Raw genomic sequence first — 21,181 nt, 5'->3', positions numbered from 1 at the left:
ATCAAAATCACAACTTACAGGAAAAACTAGTATAGAAGACTTACGCAAAGTTGAAGTAATTTAGTTTAAATTTTGCAAGCCCAGCATTATCACAGTTCTAGGTTTTTAAGTTTTTGTATATGAGGGCTACAATTTTTTTCTTTTTGTTTTTGTGAAAACCAAGACTTCTGTAATTATTATCCTCAGGAACTGATGAGAGATGGAGTTTACAAAGCTATTGTCATTCCAAACCTTGTAGCTAGCAATAGTTGTACTGTAATCTAACTTGTATGTCTGAAACTGTGTGCAAGGCTGCAACTTTGCTTTTTTTCTGATGGAGATAAGCTCTCTTCTTGAAGCATACTAACAAGTTCCTTTAAATTCTAAAAGGATTTGAGGCTTTTGTGTCACAGGGTAAGATTACTTACATCCAAGTGGTGGAGAGCTTTGCTAAGTAGGATGCTGATTCTGACTGGATCTCTTGTGAAATGTTGCTACAAAGCTAAGTAATAGCACATGCTACATTAGTGATAAATGTCAGTTTCTGTTGGAGGTGTTGGTTACCTAAAGCCTGAGAATTTTAACCTATGGAGTCCTTCTTAGATTTGAGATTTTTTGTGTATGAAGTACTCTGTTAGACAGTGTTCTTGATGGATCGCATGTGAACTTTCAATTGAAGTTTGATTAAGTCCATAATGTTTTCTTTGCTCTTTCCAGTTGCTGACTAATGGAACAGATTTGTGTGTCTAAATGCTGCAGATGGTACAAGGGATTCAAATTTTTCTATACTAAATGCAAGAAAGATTGCATGCAGAAGCCATGCTTACATGTGCAGACCAATAAGGTCTGACCAAACCCTGAGGAGATAGTCCTACCTGCTTTCATGTCATATTTGTTTGCTGAAGCCTTAGTACTGGTGTTAAGTGGTTAAATCAGCTTATTGTGGTTCTCTAGCTCGCCTTTCTTGTTGGAAGAAAGCAGAGAAGTGTTCTGTTCCCAATCTTTCTCGCTCCCCATCCCTCTCTCCTTTTTCTTTTCCTTTTTTTTTTTTTTAATCTGGTAATGAATAAGGTAGAAGAGGCACGGGAGCAGAGACTGTGGTAGATCTTTTTCAAAGATTTCTTTCAAATGGATCATAAATAGGCTTTTTAAAGTACAAGTAAGTAGAAAAATTAGAGATCAGCTTTTGTATTTAAAATGAAACTTTCTAGAAATCAGTGACGCCATAGGGTCATCCTGATTAAGTACTAAAAACTTTAGAAACAGGATGTAACAGTTTTCTTCTTAATTTTTGTTACCTTTTTGTATTGTTGTAACACTCCCCTGGTACCTGAGTTAGTGAAACTGGAACAAAAGTAGCGGTGGGGGTCTAGGACACTGCATGTAGACAATAAATCACAGTAAATGTTTTTTCTAGATACGGTGAATTTAATGTAAGAACCTGTAAGAAATGACTCATTTGATAAACTAGTATTTATATATGCTTATTCTGGGAAATACCTGCCAGTGGGGTCACTAAATAGATTTTAAAAGCAAAGGAATGCAAAGACTCAGTGGGAATACATGCTGTAGGGCATGCTTATTTCCTTATATCTGAGCATTCAAAAAAGAGGTTAAAGCTGCTGTGAATGTATTTCTGAAAGCATCACGGGAGTAATCAAGACAAAATGTCAGGAATTACTAGGAAAGGAATGGAGGAGAAACTAGAAAATGTCGCTCCTGCTGTGTAAATCTGTCATATGTCATATATTCATTATTGTATGCTGTTCTACTTATCTCAAAAATAAATTTCCAATTTGGTAAAAGACATAGAGAAGGGAACGAGGATTATCAGAGGCATTCATGGAATTGTTTCCATATAGATGGAAACTAAATAGGTACAGACTTGAGAAGGAAGATCAAGGGAAAAGTGATACAATTCAAAATCAGGAATTGGGAGGCAAGAATGAATAAGGAATCATTTTCTCATTGTTAATTTTTGGACCTCTTGGGTCTTATCCAGAAGCACGTTTAAAACAAGCAGAAAGTAATTTCTGATACAGGAACATAGATCAATTTACATCTCATTGACATTAGAATCATAGGATCAGTAAGGTCGGAAGGGACCTCTGGAGATCATCTAGTCCAACCCCCCTGCTCAGCAGGGTCACCTAGAGCATGGTAGACAGAGTTGCATCCAGGCAAGCCTTGAAGATCTCTGGAGAAGGAGACTCCACAACCTCTCTGGGCAACCTGTGCCAGTGCTCTGTCACTCTCACAGGGAAGAAATTCCTCCTCACGGTCAGGCGGAACTTCCTGTGCTTCCATTTCTGCCTATTGCCTCTTGTACTGTCACACGGGACAACTGAAAAGAGTTTGTCCCCGTCCCCTTGACACCCTCCCTTCAGGTACTTAGACATATTGATAAGATCCCCCCTCAGTCTTCTCTTCCCCAGGCTGAAGAGGCCCAGCTCTCGCAGCCGTTCCTCATAGGGCAGATGCTCCAGCCCTCTGATCATCTTTGTAGCTCTATGCTGGACTCTCTCCAGTCTCCATGTCTCTCTTGTAGTGGGGAGCCCAGAACTGGACACAGTAGTCGAGATGAGGCCTCCCCAGGGCTGCGTAGAGGATATTAGATATTGTGAAGGTGAGAAGCGTAGAGGGTTGCACAAAAGAACTAAAATTTGTGAGGTATAGGTTTGCTGAGAGCTATTATGCATGATGGTCCCAATACCACTTAAATGAGTTGGAAATTGTTTAGACTGTTGAATTTCTATGAGCTCCACACTTGTTATGTTTCTTTTGTTCTTGTTTCTAATAAGTATTTGTGATGGGGGTCAAGCTCAGAGACTGGGTTAGATGGACCTCTTGATCTGAAGCTATCCTTAAGACCAAACTGAGACAGTTCACTGAGAGATGATGTTAAAGAGTAAATTCTCTAATTAATTTGCTAGACAAATAAAATTGCAAATAATGTATTCCAGAAGTAGATACAAATGTGAATAAGACTTGTTTAGTTAATGCCAGTTATTGAACAAGTACGAGCAGATCATCAGCTAGTATAACCTGATTCACAGGAGCACACTGGATTACCCTGGATCTGATGTCAGTCTGGCATCTGAAACAGCAGACTGTCAATAAATTTAGTGCCAGCTTGGCTTTGATACACATTTTCTGTGTACTGTTGCACTGCCACCTGGCCTGCCTCTTTAGCTCCATGACAGCAGAACTCCATGGACTCTTCTGTCAGGATGCTCTTCTCTGGCAGCAGCTCAGTTTTTCAGTTCTGGGTCACCTTCACAGAGAAGCAAGGAAACTCGGTGTTTGAGCTCACGTTTTCTGAAGCATGAGGGAGTTCTGCAACCTGGAATCAAGATCAGTAGAGAAGAAGCTGGAAGAGGAGAACTAGCATTTGTTAATCTACATTTCCCAGAGGATCTCCCTAGAACATGCTGAGACCTCATAAGTACTTGAGACAAGCTATGTCCAGTGAAATCAAGCCCATCTTGGCCTTTCGGTGACTAGGCCCCATAACAGTAAGGGTAAACCTAGCGATGCTTTGGCACACACTCTTCATGGAACGTCCAGTTTCTGTCAAATATATCATTCTTTTTAAATCAGAAGGGGTGCCTGTGGGTATGTTGAAGGTGGATAAAATGAGTTTAAAAAAATGAGCTGTTGATGTAGCCATTGTTGGCAAAGGATATACACTGATCATGGCTCTTTGGCAACAAATTTCTGGATATGGTGCTCTGGGCCAATCCTCAGCCAGTGTGAAGAGTTTTATTCTTTAAGGGTTCTTACAATAACCCAGTTCTTCTATCCTTCAGAGCTCTCTAACCGTTGACTTCAGTGGAAGGACCTTTGGCTAATACTGAGTACTTCTGAAGACAACACCTTCATTAGAGCTTTCTAGTTACATCCTATATCTCATATGAAGAAGATTTTGCAGAAGAGTCTCTAGCAACTTCTTAGTTGTGTAAAAATATTGAAACTAAATGAGAAACATCTAGAATGTGCTGGAATAAAAAGAGTGTTTTCCTAGGACATTTTGTTTTACTCTTGTGTAATTTGTCTCCGAGCAGAAATTGATTGGGGATGATCATAAGAATGTAGTCAGAGTATGCAAGGATGCGATGAGAAAGGCTAAGGTCCATTTGGAATTAAATGTGGCAAGGGATGTCAAGGACAACAAGAAGGCCTTCTTGAAATACATCAGTAGCAAGAGGAAGACTAGGGAAAATGTGGGCCCACGATGAATGGGGTGAGGGCCCTGGTGACGAAGGATACAGAGAAGGCAGAGTTACTGGATGCCTTCTTTGCTTCAATCTTTACTGCTAAGGCCAGTCTTCAGGAACCCCAGAGCCTGAGGGTCTGGAGAAAGGAAGACTTTCCTTTGGTCGAGGAAGACCAGGTCAGAGATCTTCTAGGCAAACTTGACATCCACAAATCCGTGGGCCCTGATAACATGCACCCAGGAGTGCTGAGGGAGCTGGCAGATGTTGTTGCTAGGCCACTCTCCACCATCTTTGAAAGGTCATGGAGAACAGGTGAGGTGCCTGAGGACTGGGAGAAAGACAGTGCTACTCCAGTCTTCAGAAGGGGCAAGAAGGAGGACCCAGGAGACTACAGGCCAGTCAGCCTCACCTCCGTCCCCGCAAAGGTGATGGAGCAGCTCATTCTGGATGTCATCTCTAAGCGTGTGGAGGAAAAGAAGGTGATAAGGGATAGTCAGCATGGATTCACCAAGAGGAAAGCCTGCCTAACCAATCTGATAGCCTCCTCTGATGGACTGACTGGCTGGGTAGATGGGGGAGAGCGGTGGATGTCGTCTACTTCTGGAAGGCTTCCGACGCTGTCTCCCATGACATCCTCCTAAGCAAGCTCAGGAAGTGCAGGTTAGGTGAGTGGCCAGTGAGGTGGATTGAGAACTGGCTGAAAGGCAGAGCTCGGAGGGTTGTGCTCAGTGGTGCAGAGTGTAGTTGGAGGCCTGTGGCTAGTGGAGTTCCCCAGGGCTCAGTGCTGGGTCCAACATTGTTCAGCTTATTCATCGGTGACCTGGATGAAGGGACAGAGTGTCTCCTCAGCAAGTTTGCTGATGATACCAAACTGGGAGGAATGGCTGACACACCTGAGGGCTGTGCTGCCATTCGGAGAAACCTGGACAGCCTGGAGAGCTGGGCAGAGAGGAAGCTCATGAGGTTCAACAAGGGCAAGTGCAGAGTCTTGCACCTAGGGTGGAATAATCCCATGCACCAGTACAGGCTGGGAGCTGACCTGCTGGAGAGCAGCTCTGCAGAGAAGGACCTGGGAGTGCTGGTGGACAACAAGTTGACCACGAGCCAGCAATGTGCCCTTGTGGCCAAGAAGGCCAATGGTCTCCTGGGCTGCATTAGGAAGAGTGCTGCCAGCAGGTCATCGGAGGTGATCCTGCCCCTCTCCTCAGCCCTGGGGAGGCCTCATCTCGACTACTGTGTCCAGTTCTGGGCTCCCCACTACAAGAGAGACATGGAGCTACTGGAGAGAGTCCAGCGTAGGGCTATGAAGATGATCAGAGGGCTGGAGCATCTGCCCTACGAGAAGAGGCTGCGAGAGCTGGGCCTCTTCAGCCTGGGGAAGAGAAGACTGAGGGGGGATCTCAGCAATGTCTACGAGTACCTAAAGGAAGGGTGTCAAGAGGATGGGGCTAGACTCTTTTCAGTGGTGCCAAGCGACAAGACAAGAGGCAATGGGCACAAACTGGAACACAGGAAGTTCTGCCTGAACATGAGGAAGAACTTCTTTACTGTGAGAGTGACAGAGCACTGGCACAGGTTGCCCAGAGAGGCTGCGGAGTCTTTTTCGCTGGAGATACTCAAAGCCGCCTGGACGCAATCCTGTGCAGTGTGATCTGTGTGACCCTGCTTGAGCAAGGGGCTTGGACTAGATGATCTCCAGAGGTCCCTTCCGATCTTAAGTGTTCTTTGATTCTTTGACTAAAAGGATCACAGGAAAGAACTATGTTAGTACAGGTTTTGACCCCACTTAAGCTGTTATGAGACTGCACCTCATAGGGATATAACATATTCTTCAACTGTTCTAGCAGTCTTCTCTGCTAGATAGAGAATAATTCCACACAAGGTTGGGCTTTATAACCTTCCTTTCTTACTAATCACTGCAATTAGAGACATGCCTCAACATTCTCTTTGAAGAATGATTCTCTCATCTGATATTGATACACATATTGCAGTGGTTGTCATCTTTTTTGTACTTGTTTCTTCACAACACTACGGAATCTTGTCAAAATAGCCCATGTCACCCAGGCCTTTTAATGCTAGAGGTCTGACACAGTTCCACTGCAACTGTACCGTTAGAAGATCCTACAATAGTAGTTCTAAATCAACAGTTTCAATTCAGAATATCCACTGAATAAACTTCTTAGGAACTGATTTGAATCCTGAAGACAGGCACCTGCCAGTTTGCAACCAGTCAGCACAAACTGAAATCTACCAATGAGCAGTCTTGGGAAGTCTCCAATGGAATAATTTCCTGGCAGGCAGCTATTCGTAAAGCATTTAAATTAAGAAGAAATAGAGACAAAATATCAAGTTGTCAACACACTGATCACTCAGAACAAGGACACGTCTGCAACACAGCAGAAAACAGCCCAAAATGTGAGCAGTTAAGCAACAAAAGGGACTGGAAGTTTTCCAGTTACACACCCATCTGGCAGGGTTTGCAACAGAAGCTCTTGCTTTAGTTTTAGGCTATTTTCCTAGTGCTATTGTTGCATTTTTGTCCCTCCTGCATCAGCTGGAAATGGAATCTCATGAGTTCTGATAATAAGAATTCCTGCCAACAATCCTTTTTGTTTCTTTTACAGAACACTTTTATAATGCATATGTGTAAGAATTTCTCCCTTTTTTTTCAAATTTGTAAAATGCTCCCAGGTCCATTCAGATACTTAAACCAAGTTAACATCACAAGAACTTCTGTTGTTATTAAACCTCAAAGAAATTGGTGCAGAGTAAAACTTCAATACAAGCTCTTTGAGCAGCAACTAAATTCAGCCTACGAGGCACTGACAACTCACCTGCTGACAGAGACTGCCATAAACCCCAGGACAGGTCCTGCAAAAGCTTTTTAACACAGCAGGACTGAGTTGCTTCATGTAGTCTGGACTCCAGACAGTGCTGCTCACATCAGGTCTAGGCTGGGAGAAGGATGGTCCAGCACGCAGGCTGCACCACCCATCATCAGCTCCTACCCCTGCCAAGAGGTTCAGAAAGGACTGTCTCTTCAGTTACAGACCTGGACACAGCAATGCCATGTGAAGTCCAGTCTTCACCACTGCAGAAGGCTTTCTGTGGCTGCAGTAAGTCAGGCTATCCCCTGCTGTCCTGTGAGACTGGGTGGCACAGAGAAAAGCAGACAGCGCACTGCTCGCTCTGATCTAGGGGCAGAAAGAAGCGTACTTCCTTGTGAGTAGATCAGAAGCAGATAGTGCTGCAGTATCCCAGTATTTCCTGAGATAACACATAACACATTGGGGATAGGTACACGTAACAGCATTGGCCACGTGAGCCTGCATTCAAGAGAACGGTAATGCCCGAAATGCTTGCCTTTTCTCCCGCTGCTTCATCCCTTTAGAGCAGCAGCACTAGAGAATGTGCTCTTGTTGTTACTCCTAGTTAAGAAGTCAGGAAAATCTCCAACTTCAGTGACAACCCTTAAAGCTACAAAAGGAGTAAAATGCACTCAGATAGAAATACAATGAAACAAGAACCACCAAGCTTTTGAGCTATACAATTTCAAAAAAAAAAAAAAAAAGTTCTGCTCCAACATTAACGAACATATACTCAAAAGAAGTGGTTGTGGAAAGCAGTATGACATGACTTCCACTGCAAGACAATACACAGTCTTGAAACACAGTAATATACATATATGGAATGAATTATCAGGGAAGTTTAACTCCTGAAATAAGTTTTATCACCATAAGCCAAAGAAAGTAGTTTCTGTAGCAGTTTACATGATTTTGCAAGTTACTGAAAACATTTCATGTTGCAGGTCTCCAAGTATCAAATTAAGTATATTTATTATTACAGTCAGTATCAGTGGAGTCCAGCTCTACAGAAAGCAAAAAATAAAACTGACCTCAAGGAAACAGATAATACAAGCAATTATTATTTTACTTTATTTGCACAGGTAACAGCCACTTAATTTCTAGTGAACATGATCAATCTAGAGTTACTGTTTCTTTTGCACATTCCTGGGATTCTGATGATGTTTGAACCTGACCAAATTCCGCTCCTAAGGAGCCTCGGAAGGGTTCCCAGCTCTTCACAGCATCTACCTGGCAAAAGCTCTCCACTTCCAACTGCAATTTGGAAGACAGAATTGTGTTCAGGAAGCAAGCAGCTTCTGCCCATCTCCCCAGATGCCACACGTCACTTACAATGATCACATGGGCTGCAAGGAGCCAGTGAAGAAAGGATGCTGCACATGCCAAAAACCTGGCTTTCACCAACATGCCACATTACAGCCAGCATGTGAAAGCAGAATGAACAATCAGCACAAACATATCTAGCATGAAGTCAATCAATCTTCACATGAATCATCTGGAAAGTTCATGCTGAAAGTCTGGGAAGTCCTATCTTAGATATTACATTGAAAGGCAGTAATAAAACAATGAGACATGAAATTAAGCCATACTTCTAGCATCTGCATGTCTCCTCTCACAGATATTTTTCTGAAGAGAAAGAACAACACCATCATGCATGCATCTGTAAAATTCATCTTGAAGGTGGAGCAGAGGAAATAAGAACTTTAATCTGTGGGTGTGCCTCTACGGTGGAGTTAAATGAGGCATTTGGCTACTATGTCTGCATAACTGGATAAATTTATCCCAGGCATGTGGGGCCACACTTAAGAATCATAAATGAGTTACTATAGTCTCATGGGTGTTTCTTTCCTTTTGGTATATGAAATTTTCTTTGTTCATGCTCTGGGCTTTCTGAAACTCACTATTCCTGCAAACTGCAGAACTCGCTTCTCCTGTTGCAAAAACAGAAGCCAAGGGAAGGTGCTGGAGGACTTCAAACTCTTGACAATTATATAACCTGCATTTTCATACTGCAAGTTTCAGCCTAGACTGCCTGGTGAACCAGAAAGTATGTACCGAAAGCACCACTATATCTGCATCAGATACTGACTGCAAAAAGGGGAAGAACATTCTCCAAGCATTGTTGATAACTCCTCTGTGAGGACATCACTGGCAAGCTGTCTTCACCACTGGAAACAACAGCTGCTTACCCACCCAAAGCTACTCTCTGCAAGAGACATCCACTGATGCCATCAGCAACAAAGTCCCAGGGTACCTCATTCACTTTATTATAATAAATGAGAAATGCAGAGCCAGATTTTCACAAGGGTATATAGTAGCCAAATCAAAATAAATGTTTCTTGTGGGATTTTCAAGAGTGCTGATTCCCGCCGATTTCAAATGAGACAGTCTGTGGGAAACCTTTAAGATCCATTCAGCATCTAGCTGATCTAAATGCATCTTAAAGATTATTCATAACAGCAGACACAATTTAGAACAGAATTCAGCTCCAGCATAGCCTCATCAGCAGTTCTCCATAATCAGGAGAAAGACTGTATTTGCTCCAGTCAAGAAATAAATTTAGTTTTAGAGAGAAAAAAGTAATATACAATAAAAATAAACCATCCTGTGCTTGTATTACGTCAGGCTCAGTCTGAGGGTTTATTTCCCCTTGGAATACAATTACAAACATTATACAGATATTTACCTATCAATAATTACCAGAAGTTCTCCAACTGTCAAAACAGATTCTGCTGTCATCCATCACCCATGCTCTCCTGCAAAACATGACTTCATCCAGTGCTTCTTACATCTAACTCATTCAAATGTTGTATTTCTGAACATATTGGTGCATCTGATAATAAATCCCCAACATGCTGTACAAACTTAGGGGCAGGAAACTACTGTGAACAGTAGATGTTCTGTGGGAATCTGAAGAAGAGAGCCTGTTATGAAAGAGAAGGATCCCTGCAAGAGCTTCCTTTTTTATTAACCACACACATGTAAAACCCACATTGATGCTGAGCCAGAGGTTTTTTTTAGTTATGATTTACAAATATAACTTGCAGGTGACCAATACGTGAAAGTACAGCAGTTCCAAAAAAAGCAACTGTTCCAAAGGGTTAGAGACAAAAGAAGTAACTTTTAAATGAGCTATAGAATACTCTTAAAAGTGAGCTCTTTTCTACTAGGAGACAGAAAAAAATGGCATAAAACTGAAATTTTCACTTGCTTAACTTATTCTGTTTAAGAGTGTGACAGACTGGAAAATTCACTGCAGAAGATAATGGTGCTAAATGTCTTTCTCTATTTCTTACTTGATCCTTTAGGCATTTATAACACAATTTGTTTCACTCTGCTGTCACTTGTTACATATACGCAATTCTCTGTATTGTGCTTCTTTACTTTAGAAAGTGACTAAAAAGAGAAGTAAACTTACCATGGCTGTGGTAAATTCAGGAGTCATTTCTGTATCACACATCCTGTTCAGAGCTACAGAAATGCAAACTGCCGAAAACAAAGCAGTCAAGGGCTTCCTTCTATGTTACTCTCAAAAAGCATTTATCTAGCTTCATTCTTTTTTCCTTACTGGAGAATATATTTTAATGTTGTCCTCTCATACAGCTGTCTCATGTTTTACATCTATACCAAATTCAAGAGACCACAATTATTTCATAGCCTGCATTTCTCCAGCTGTTTTCAAGTGCAGCACACAGTATTCTATTACACTGTTGCATCTCACCCAAACACCTCTCTGATACCACTGGGAGATTTAGTAAATAAGCACTGCAAGTGTGTATCCATAATATTATTTGCATTAGAGCACCAGCTGGAGATTTATACCAGCACCAGCTTTTCTGTACTCAGAGCATCCCTGCTAAAGGCTCTGCAAGCCTCTAGGCCTGAGAAGAGCCAGGAGGAAATGCCTGCTGGGCGGCAGAGCTACAAAATGCTAGGAGAGGCCACTCACAAAATTTGAAACAGCACTCAAGTCTCCTAGTCAGCACTAGCTTGATATTACTACCATGCTCATAGATAAACTATTGGGATACTAACCTTCTACTCATCTCCTGACAGGTAGTCTATCAGAAGTTACGCACAGTATCAATATTGGAATCTAGTTACAAAGTTTACAGCTAACCCAGAAATGGAAATATTAACTTGTGAATATGCTGTTTCAAATTCCATAACTTCCTCATGATTTAAAAAAAGTTCTCTGATAGCACTAACTATGAACAGACACAAACTTTATACTAGCACTTTTTTTTCCCCAGACTTATCTTTACCTCTTTAGTTATACATGTAGACAACATTGAGGTGCTTTCTAATAAAATAATGTTCTATGTTGAAGATACTCCATGCATTTGTTTTAGGTTTCTATAGCAGAATCTGGAGCTCAATAGCCAAATCTAAAAGGAGCTTCATAACCCACCCTTCTTTGAACCCTATTTAATGATAACAACATATGCTATGTACTCAGATACAAAGATTCTGTGCTGTAATACCTAACTCCCCATATATATATAAATATGTATATATATACGTACACACACACACATATATCTCTATATCTTATAGTCTGGCTGTAATCATCAACTCCATTCTGTACACCATCTGCATTAAGTTACTTGGTATTTCTTGCTCCAACTCATCACTCAGAACACAGTGCTAAACAAAACAAACCCTCTCATCTCTTTCAACATGAATGAATTCCACTGGCACTGCTACTAGATTTGTTTGCTTGATTGTTTGATTGTTTTTTTAAAGCAGTTGCCCTTGACTCTGAAACTGGACAAGAATAACGCATCAGGATAATCTCTCCTGCTATGTAATAAGAACTATTATTTTGTACAGTGACTCTCTAAGCATGAAACTATAGAAAGAGTACAGTAATTCTGCAGCAAATGGGGGGGGGTGCATCCAAATAGTAAAAAAAATGTGATGGATGCAAGTGCTGCATATTCGCAGGAAGAATGCACATTTCAAGTGTCTGACAAAACTCTGTTAGTGAAATTAAAAAAAAATCAGGAAGTACAGAGAATGAATTGGTGAAGAAACTAATTGTTTTGAAAGAGAGGCAAAGTGCAGTGGAATAATACACACAGTTACTTTTTCTCTGGTACATAAAACAGCTAACACTGTGGGAAGCATGCCTTTTTGTACCAGGGAAAACACTTCAACTTCTTGAAATCAAGAACATTAGGGATTTTTTTTTAATCACTTCCTTTGAGTATAAGAGGAGAGTCTGCATTGGTGTGTCACAATCACAGAACTTCCAGGAGACTTGTATTAAGGCAAGAAATATTTTTTTTCCAAGGTGTAAAGGGTTTAGCATGCTAAATAAAGGATTCTTGAAATTTAGCATCTCTAAAGGCAAATTAGAAGAAAATATAGGAATGCAGATGAGTTCGGGTACTGCTTTACTGGCATGCTGGCACTAGCTTTCTAGCCCAAACCTACATGAATGCCAAAAACAATTATGCTCAATTCCAGAAACAGTGATACGAAGCTAAATCCATTATTTGTTATTTGATGAACTCTATTATCTTACTTAATCATTGCTACTATGGGAATTATCTCAATAGCTTCACACAACATGGTTAGTACAAAACAATATTGCAGGGGCCACTGATCCATGAAATATGAGTGTAAGAAGCTAAAGTAAAAAAAATCTTAATGTAACAAAACAAATAAAATTACAAGGAGATATTTGTATGATAAGCACATCAGTCAACATGTTTAGCTTTAGAACAATCTTAAAATGAGTGACTGCACAGATCTGAAACCCCAGATGCTCCTTAGTCATTGACTTTGTGATGTTTCTTATCTTCCATCAGTTCCTCTGTAAGATTGTACACAGAATTTGCAGAAAAACTTGATATATTGTGCTTTTGACTCTCACAGAATTATCATTCTTCCAAAAAAATTAATTTTACTAAATAGGGGGTGAAGATGTTCTATAATCTTGCAAGACAGACAACGAGGCAGAACATACACCTGACCACAAGAAGCAAATGGTCTGTCTGTCCATGCACTATAGTCAGTGCATGTGTCTGCAAAAAAGGGTGCAAAGTACACCAGAATATGACAAACTGCTCCTAAGATTTCTCCCCAACTCTTCTAAATTGTATCTATTTTCCCTCAAAATATGAGATTTCTAACTTACTTAAGAAGGAAGAGCACAATTTTCACCTTTAGACTACTGTACTATATAGATTGTTCCAAAAACCTCTCTATATAAATTGGCTTGGCTTTGACACTTGTACACCACTTATTTTGCCAATCAACTGAGCACTCACCCCTAATTCATCCTGTGCTTTAAAAGCAATATAATTTAAATGACAGATTACAAGTCAAATGAAACATTCCTTTAAGCAACAAGGCCAAAATGGGTATAATCCTAAAAGCCTGTGTGAAAAACTCCCCTTGACTTTGAGCATTTCCCTCTTAGGAGGGATTTACAGGAACAGATCTGGTAACTCAGATCAACGATTTATGTTTATTTTTCCTTTATTGTCCTTGTTACTTAAAAACAACAACAACTTTGTTCAATTAGTCCAGGATGCACTTGTTTCTGTATAATACCAAATGACTTTAAAAAAACTGCACAGAAAGCAAATCATCCTAATTGCAATGTCCTAAAAAAGATGATGTGAAAGACTAAATGAACTGCTTACATAAACCAAACAAACTATGACTAGTCTTGTGCCATTCCTTTATGGCTGAATTTTCAAAAGGAATTGAGCATTAAAATGGGGGGGAGGGGGAAAGAAAGAACATGTAGATCTGGTCATTTTAATATACAGAAAAATGCACTGAAACTACAAGTAATAATGGTTGTAGTAATATGGTGTTGTAAAAGTTACTGTCTACAGCATTATATAGTTAGGTTTCTCTACTTCACTGCTTGCTCGCATGTCTTTAACCAGTTGATTCTTTAAATATTCCTGAACCTTATGGAAATGAAGCTGAAGACAGAGACCTGCAGCTGAATACAACTGAAAAAAAGAATCTTATAATAATATTCTCTTTAGGGATAAAATAAGCCCCTGAGATAGCTGGTCAACTCCAGATACATTGAAATTTGCAAGAAATCAGACTAGATTTTCTCTTCTCACCTTAGTATTTAAGTGGAGGAAAACACAAGAAATGCTGAAGTGTCTTATTTTTGTCAGATACTTTTTTCAAAACTAATTAGAGCTGATTTAACATCTGCTTCCTATGAATCATTTTTTTTTTCCAAAAATCAAGAGGAATTTAAACTGCGCAAGTACAAACGTTAGAGCAGGTCAATTCTTAACTATTTGGTGCTGAAATGGTTCAACTATACATAACAAAGACCTACTACACTAGTCATATGCATTGCTAATTATGTCTCAGCATTTAAGGACCATTAGTTGACTGAAGCTGGCAGAACAAGATTATTAATAGGCTAATCTACATGAGAGCGGATGAAGAGTATTTACATCCAAGATTAGATTTTATTTAATACTTCTTGAAGTTCTCTTTGAAGTAGTGAAAGGCACAAAGTAAACCTACATCCAAGATCACTAGGAGTTTGGACCATGTTACATAAAGTAGAAACAAGATATTAAAAAAGGAGAGACTGAAAATGGACAGATATATTATACTAGATCTACTGCCACCCCCCATTACAGCTGACTTGCATGCATTACAGGATTTGAGAGGTTTTATGTTTCATTTAATTCAAAGTTACAAGCTTGCATTTCCAAACCTACTTAGTTCTTGTAAATCCAGTAAGAGTTGGTCACTTGAATAAGAGTTACTCAATTTTAAAGAATTTGTAACAATAAATCCTTACTTGATGTTCAGTCATCCTGTAATATTTTCATGCACAATATTTTATTTAAATAACATAGCAGGCAGAAATTCTTTATTTGTATTACTACTATCATCGTCTTCAGTCACTGAAAGCACATAGCAAAAGGCAGGACAGTAAGCGGAATAGGGAGATAGTTGGTATTTACTTGCCACCTAAATATACTTTTTGATTTTTTTCCCAATTAAAAAAAAAATCTGTGCAAGAGTTACACCCTTCTCTCTATTTGCATTCTTCAGCTGACATATCTTCAACTTTTTTATGCTGTCTTGTTCCTAAACTGATGGCTATTTTTTACTAGCTTAAAGTTTCTGGAGAACAACTAGTCCTTAAAAATACATATTGTAAATAAAATGTGGTAGGAATAAGAACATAAGTATGAAAACATTCAGATTTTTCTAGACCCAAGTTCCAACCTCAAAGTCAACAGCACAAAACAGTTTTTGGGTAACAGCAGGTTCATGACTCCTCAGCTCAGACTGTACGGCGTACACCAAAAGCAGACACAAACTTGTTCTTATGTCCTGTTCTTTTCAATGCAGAAGCTGGATGTTCCTCTCAGTTTTTCTGCATGTTTATGGGCTTTGCTACTAAAGCAGAATGGCAAGGTATTTTTCCCATTTTGCAACACTTTGATTAAGTTCTCATAACCAAACAGTACTGAAAGAAAAAGCAATGTTTTCACACTTAAACAGCTTGCTCAAAAGCTACTGAAATAAGCAATGTCATATTACATAAGTGCGCAGTTATGTAGTGTTATATGCCAGATGCCTACTGGCAGAATTAAAGGGGCCCACTTTCAAGTCAAATCTCCCGTTACAAGAAAAGCCTCTGTGAACTACTTAGACCCAGCCCACTGTAGAGTCCCGAGTGCAAAGACTGAGATAAGCAAGCACCAAAAAAAAAAAAAAAAAGAAAAAAAAAGAAAAGAAAGAAAGAAAGAAAATTACACATAACCCCAACTCTGTGAGCTTGTTACGATAGGGCTTTCACAATGAAACAAAATGAGACCCTCAGGTTTTAACTGCCCAACAACTAACAGATGTCAGGATTTTTACAATCTCTCCACTCTGTACGGGGAGAGTGAAGCTCTATTCCTTCCTATTTCCTAGCATAGCTTCTCTGACTTCTGTATATATTAACTCTCAAGGCACGGTGCTTTAAGAGGCACCACGTATCCAAAGCGACTACATGCTCCAAAGCCATCCGTCTCTCAATGAATTGAAAGCAACAGTCCATGAGGCAAAGCTTTCGGAGTTTCAAAGAAATGACATGCATATGCATGTTCATGCTGAAGAGTCATTTGTGGAAACCACCTACAATCGAGCCAGATTCTTTTTTTTTTCCCCTCTCCTCCAAGAGTGAAGAAAACTACTGTATTAGCCAAAACTTTTAAAGTGCCCATTTGACAGTTATTCCACACACGCAAAAACACACCGCACAGTAGGCTTAAAATTCTGGGTCAAATCAAACTGCTGCTTCTATTTTTTTTAAGGTAAAAAGATGTTCATTTAATATTGTGATTTTTAAAGTCCTTACGAATCTAGTAAGCAACTGTTGTTATCCTCCATTTATCTTATGTATCTGTTAATAAGAAAAAATACAACACTAGGAAGTTTGGGGTTATTATTTTAACAAATGGGATGAGGTAAATCATAACAGACAGTCAAGCATCACCACAGCTTCAAATCAAGGAGCTGTAATTTTATTGCTAGGAAAACAGGCAAACTGAGGTGAGAGGATGCAGCATAGGGATGTCGCTGCCAGCTGACTGGATCAACGCACTTGGTTCCACCAAGTTCCCATCCATCATAAACCTTTTATGCAACTAATATTTGAAGTACAAACTTCCAAGCACAAAAAAAGTACACAGCGTGTCCCAATCATGCTGAATCTACCGTTTAAAGCTGCTGAGCCCTTGCAGCAACTAGCCACTTCAACTAGCCACTTGAGCATTTTGGCAAAAACCTGACCCCTGTGCTTTGTTACGAGGATCGAGAGAAAACGGTCAGGTCGTGGTTTATGCACAAGCCAAAAAAATAACAATAATAAATCATAAGTTCTTGCAGCTCTGACAACTGCTGATTCAAAGCACGCTTGCTGACACAGAGTTTCTTCTCCAAAACACATTAGCGGGGGATGGGGAGGGGGAGGAAAAAGTCCCTGGCATACTCAGGCTGCTCCGCGCAAGCGGACTGCCCGCGGGGAGCTGCGGGGGGGCCGGGAGGTGGCGGGGGGACGGCGGGGACAAGCCCCCCCGCCTCGGGCTCCCAGGCCACGGGCGCAGCGCACCTCCGGCCAGGCAGGCGGGAGCCCGGGGAGCGGCGACAGCGCGGGCGGCGCCTCACCTGCGTTGTAGAAGCGGTCCAGCACCGCCGTCTCGCCGAAATCGAGCTTGCCGAAGTGCAGCGTTTCCAGCGTGGCGCCCACCACTTCGCACGCCTCCCGCAGGCTCTGCAGCGCGCCGCTCTCCGCCGCCAGCAGCGGCCCCTGGCTCGCCTCGTTGATCACGTAGGTGACCGCGGTCCGCCGCGCAGCCTTGCCCCGCGCCGCGATGCCCGCGCAGGCGGCGGCGGCGCCCTCCTCGCCCCACGCGGTGCTGGCCGGCGGCGCAGCCAGCTCGGGCAGGAGGCTGCGGGCTCCGCCGTCGGCCCCGTGCACCCGCCTGCCGAGAGCCTCCTCGCAGGGGGGGCCGCCGCCCGGGGGGCTGGGCACCGACAGGCTGATGATCCCCTCGCTGCTGTCACTCATCCCGGCGGAGCCGCCGCCGTCGCCCCCGCGTCCCGGGCTCTGCTGCCGCCGCCGCCGCGGCTAGGCGCATGCCGTGCTGCGCCGCCTGCCCCGGTCCCGGCGCCCCCGCGCGCTTCTGCCGAGCTGCCGAAGGGGAGAGGCGGCCGGGCGCAAGCGAGCGGCTCCCCGCTCAGAGGCTAGCAGGGGCTGCCGCAGGCAGGGAGACGAGCGCAGCCTCTCCCGGCGCCGGCCCCGGACCCATCGCGCGCCGCTCCCTTCTCCCCCGCCGCCGAGCGGCGTCACCTGCCGGCGCTACCTGGCGAGCCCAGCCCGGCAGCGCGGTCCTTCTCCCGCCGCCGCGCCTCGGCCCCGAGCCTCTCCGGGCGAAATTACTTGGCCGCGGGGAGGAACCACTTGTGGGACTGCTATTAGGCGTCCCCGATTTAGCCGAGCGACAGCTGCAAAGCTACTCGCGGCTCGGGCAGAGGCGGCGCGCAGCCGCCGCGCTCCTCCTCCCGCCCCGCCTCCGGCCAGAAATAAAGCAGCCCTCGCCAGCGCGCCGGGGGGGTTGGCTGGCTCGGCGGCCGGGCGCCGCCGGGCCGGGCGCGCCCCGCTGCGGCTCCGGGAAGCCCATTGGCGGCGGCGGGTTTCGGTTAGGGCGAAGCAGTGCGAGGAGCCGCTCTGGGCAGCGGTGATTTTTGCCTCACGAGGACGGAGGCGGAGGGTCCCTCTTTCCCGGGGCGCCGCCTGGTCGCCGCCCCCCTCCTCCCCCACCGAAAGTGGCGGGCGCGGCCGGCGGCGGTTGGGGCCGGGCGCGGGCGGTTCCGGGCTCGCGCCAGCCCTGTGGTAACGGCCTGCGCGGGCGGTTGGCGCGGGGGGGAGGGAGCGCGCGGAGCATGGCTTTCACCCCGGCGGCTCTTTCTGCGCGGTGTTCCGCATAGTTTTATTTTTAATACTGCTTGTAAAATGAACCTGTGTCGGGCAGCTCAAGTGTGCTCCTGGCAGTGCTTTAAGCTAATGGGTTCTGGTTTGGAGTCCCCCAATGCTAACAGCCGCTGAGGTGAAACCGGCCATGACTTGCCTGAAGTTTTGATATGTGCTTTTACTAGCAGATGTTAATTTAATTTAAGTAAACCCGTATTTGCCTAAAGCTGTCATGTGTAATGACTCCCGTGCTCCGAAGAGCCAAAGGGAATTTTGCCATTTACTTCAGGATTGCTCCTGTTGGTCCGCTTTCATGATACACAAGTCTTAACTAGACTGTCAGGGCTTAGGGGTAGGTGAGTGGCTTTGTGTGTTTGCACAGAGTTGAAAGTGTTGTCAGGATTTAACAATCATTAACCCTTGTCTTCTACTTTTCTTCCTGCTTAAGCCTTCCTCTCTTTGTGTTCATGAATGTCCTCAAGTTGACTGAAGGTTTTGTGGCTGCTTTCCAGTAGTACCCGGCCCGTACTTCTTACTAAGAAGTGCTATACTTTGGGCTGGAAGGCTAGTCTGTATTTTGATTAAATATATTGTGGTGGTACATTCACGTGGGACTTGCCTTTCATTAATGCTTTGGCATTTGATATTTAATAAAGATTTCTTCATGGAAAAGCAAACCAATCTGAACAGTCAAGGAAGAGGAAAAGATCTAAGACTTGAAATAATACATAATAATACATAATATGAACACTAAAACTTAAAAAATGCTTGAAACTTGCACATTGTTTGCAAGCCAAGAATGGATCACTGAGAAATTCAAAATAGATTTGAAAAGGTTGAGAGTTTTTCAGTCTGTTTCTGAAAAAAAAAAAACATCGAAATCCTAATGATTACTAAATTTTCTTTGGATTGGGGAAATTATATTAAGTAGATCCAGGACAAAAATGGAGAAAAAATAGTTCCCTACATATTTATAGTTATGTTTATTTGTATTGTCAGTAAGTCCATCCCATTAAAATTCATCTCGTTAAGACTAAATCATCTTGTTGGCACTGATCCTGTTCCTGTATGGTTGTTTTCCATGACTTCTGTAGACAGAGGATCAATTCGGGGCTAATTAAGAAAGATTAGTCACTGCAGTACCTTCAGTAGCCCTGTTTGCTTTTGCGTTGATCAGTCCTCTTTTCCAAAGAGATATGCCTGGCATTTGCTTCTGCTGATAACAAATGGGTAAATGGGGTGGGAAGCTAAAGACAAATTTACAAGTAAAAGTTAATATTTACTAATCTGCCATTTACAGTAGGTTATTGTTTCTTGCTACAGTCAGCATGGCAATCAGTGTTTCTCTAAATAATGTAGTTTTCCACAAAACACAGAATCAGTGTTAATCCATTCAACACTACAGTTACATCACATTACAGGAAGCTCGAACAATATGTGTCTGTGGTGTTCTCTAGAACAGCCCATGTTTGTCAAGTGCAGAAGGAAGTCATGGACTGAGAAGAAGGAAGACGCGTGCTATTTCACTTAGCACTACTGACTTGTGAGCCTTACTTCATTATTAATATCTTGTCGATTCCATATTCAAGATATTTTTTTTCTATTGATTTGTCTGGGAGTGAGGTTGGACCCTTACTGAAAAAAAACCCACTGATTAATAGGGAATAATAGACACATTGTCTATATTTTTTATAAAGGAAAAGCATTTTTTCTTAGTCTGTTAGCTCCTTGAAGTGAGCAGTCATACATTTAGGCACTCTTCAGTTTGGATGTTTGATTAGGAGATGATCATTCAAAGGATTTTTTTTTCTTTTTTTTTTTTAACCAAAGCAATAGCCTATTTGTTATTAGAAGTACACTTGCAACTAACATTTTTAGTACCAAGTATCAAATATGGCCTTGCTCCTACTTTGATTTTTTTGATGGCAGGACTTTTAACAAGCAGTTAGATGTAAAACTGTTGAAATAAGAACTCTTTCTTCGTTATATGCTTTTATAGCAATAAATCATTAACCTCTGGACTTAACTAAATTGTAATTTTAACATCCAAGACTCTGCTGATCTTACTAGTTTCAAATATAAATGCAATTTTTGAAGAGTGACAAATAGCATATAACAGACACCACAGATCTGATTTATTCACTCATACTAGTAATAAAGAATCAAGTCAAAAAAGGGTAGTTCCCTTGGATGTGTTCTGATTTACAGAAATGAAATCTAAAATACACATACAATGAAAAAGACTGTCTAAATTACATTTTCAATGTATTACAGCCTTCAATGTCCAGCAGGGCGGGGAGAAAAAAAGACTAATATGCCCATTGAATTTTCTTGATGGTTATTGGGTTTTAAAATGGATGCTAAATTTCATTCATATTTTAACACCTTCTTATCTAACAATAGGACAATATACAGAAATGAAAGATAAGAGATACACTGTCAATGTTTCACTTACAAGCAGGAAAAATTTTGCAGAAGCAGAATCCAATATGCTTGAGTTATGGGTGAAAAATGGGAGCATATAAAGAACTTGTGGATATAAAAATCCAAACGAGATCTTGGAAGTAGACAAACTAATCCTGTTCCATGTTTAGAACAGAACTCTTGCAAGCAACTAGGTATGATTACTGAAATAAACAAATTGTTCT

The 21,181-nt window shown here is 42.1% G+C and overlaps 1 protein-coding gene across 1 annotated transcript in view; it reads right to left on the bottom strand.

Moving 5' to 3' along the window:
* Positions 1-18,059, bottom strand: part of MAP3K5 (mitogen-activated protein kinase kinase kinase 5) — a 109,422-nt gene extending 91,363 nt beyond the window's left edge. The window contains exon 1 of the mRNA XM_062572493.1: positions 17,228-18,059. Within this exon, the coding sequence (XP_062428477.1) occupies positions 17,228-17,630 (403 nt within the window). The 5' untranslated portion in view covers positions 17,631-18,059. The remainder of the gene's footprint in view (positions 1-17,227) is intronic.
* Positions 18,060-21,181: the final 3,122 nt, after the last annotated feature.

Source organism: Rhea pennata, chromosome 3, assembly GCF_028389875.1.
Source record: "Rhea pennata isolate bPtePen1 chromosome 3, bPtePen1.pri, whole genome shotgun sequence".
NCBI lineage: Eukaryota > Metazoa > Chordata > Aves > Rheiformes > Rheidae > Rhea > Rhea pennata.
This window is presented reverse-complemented; position numbering and strand designations above follow the sequence as displayed.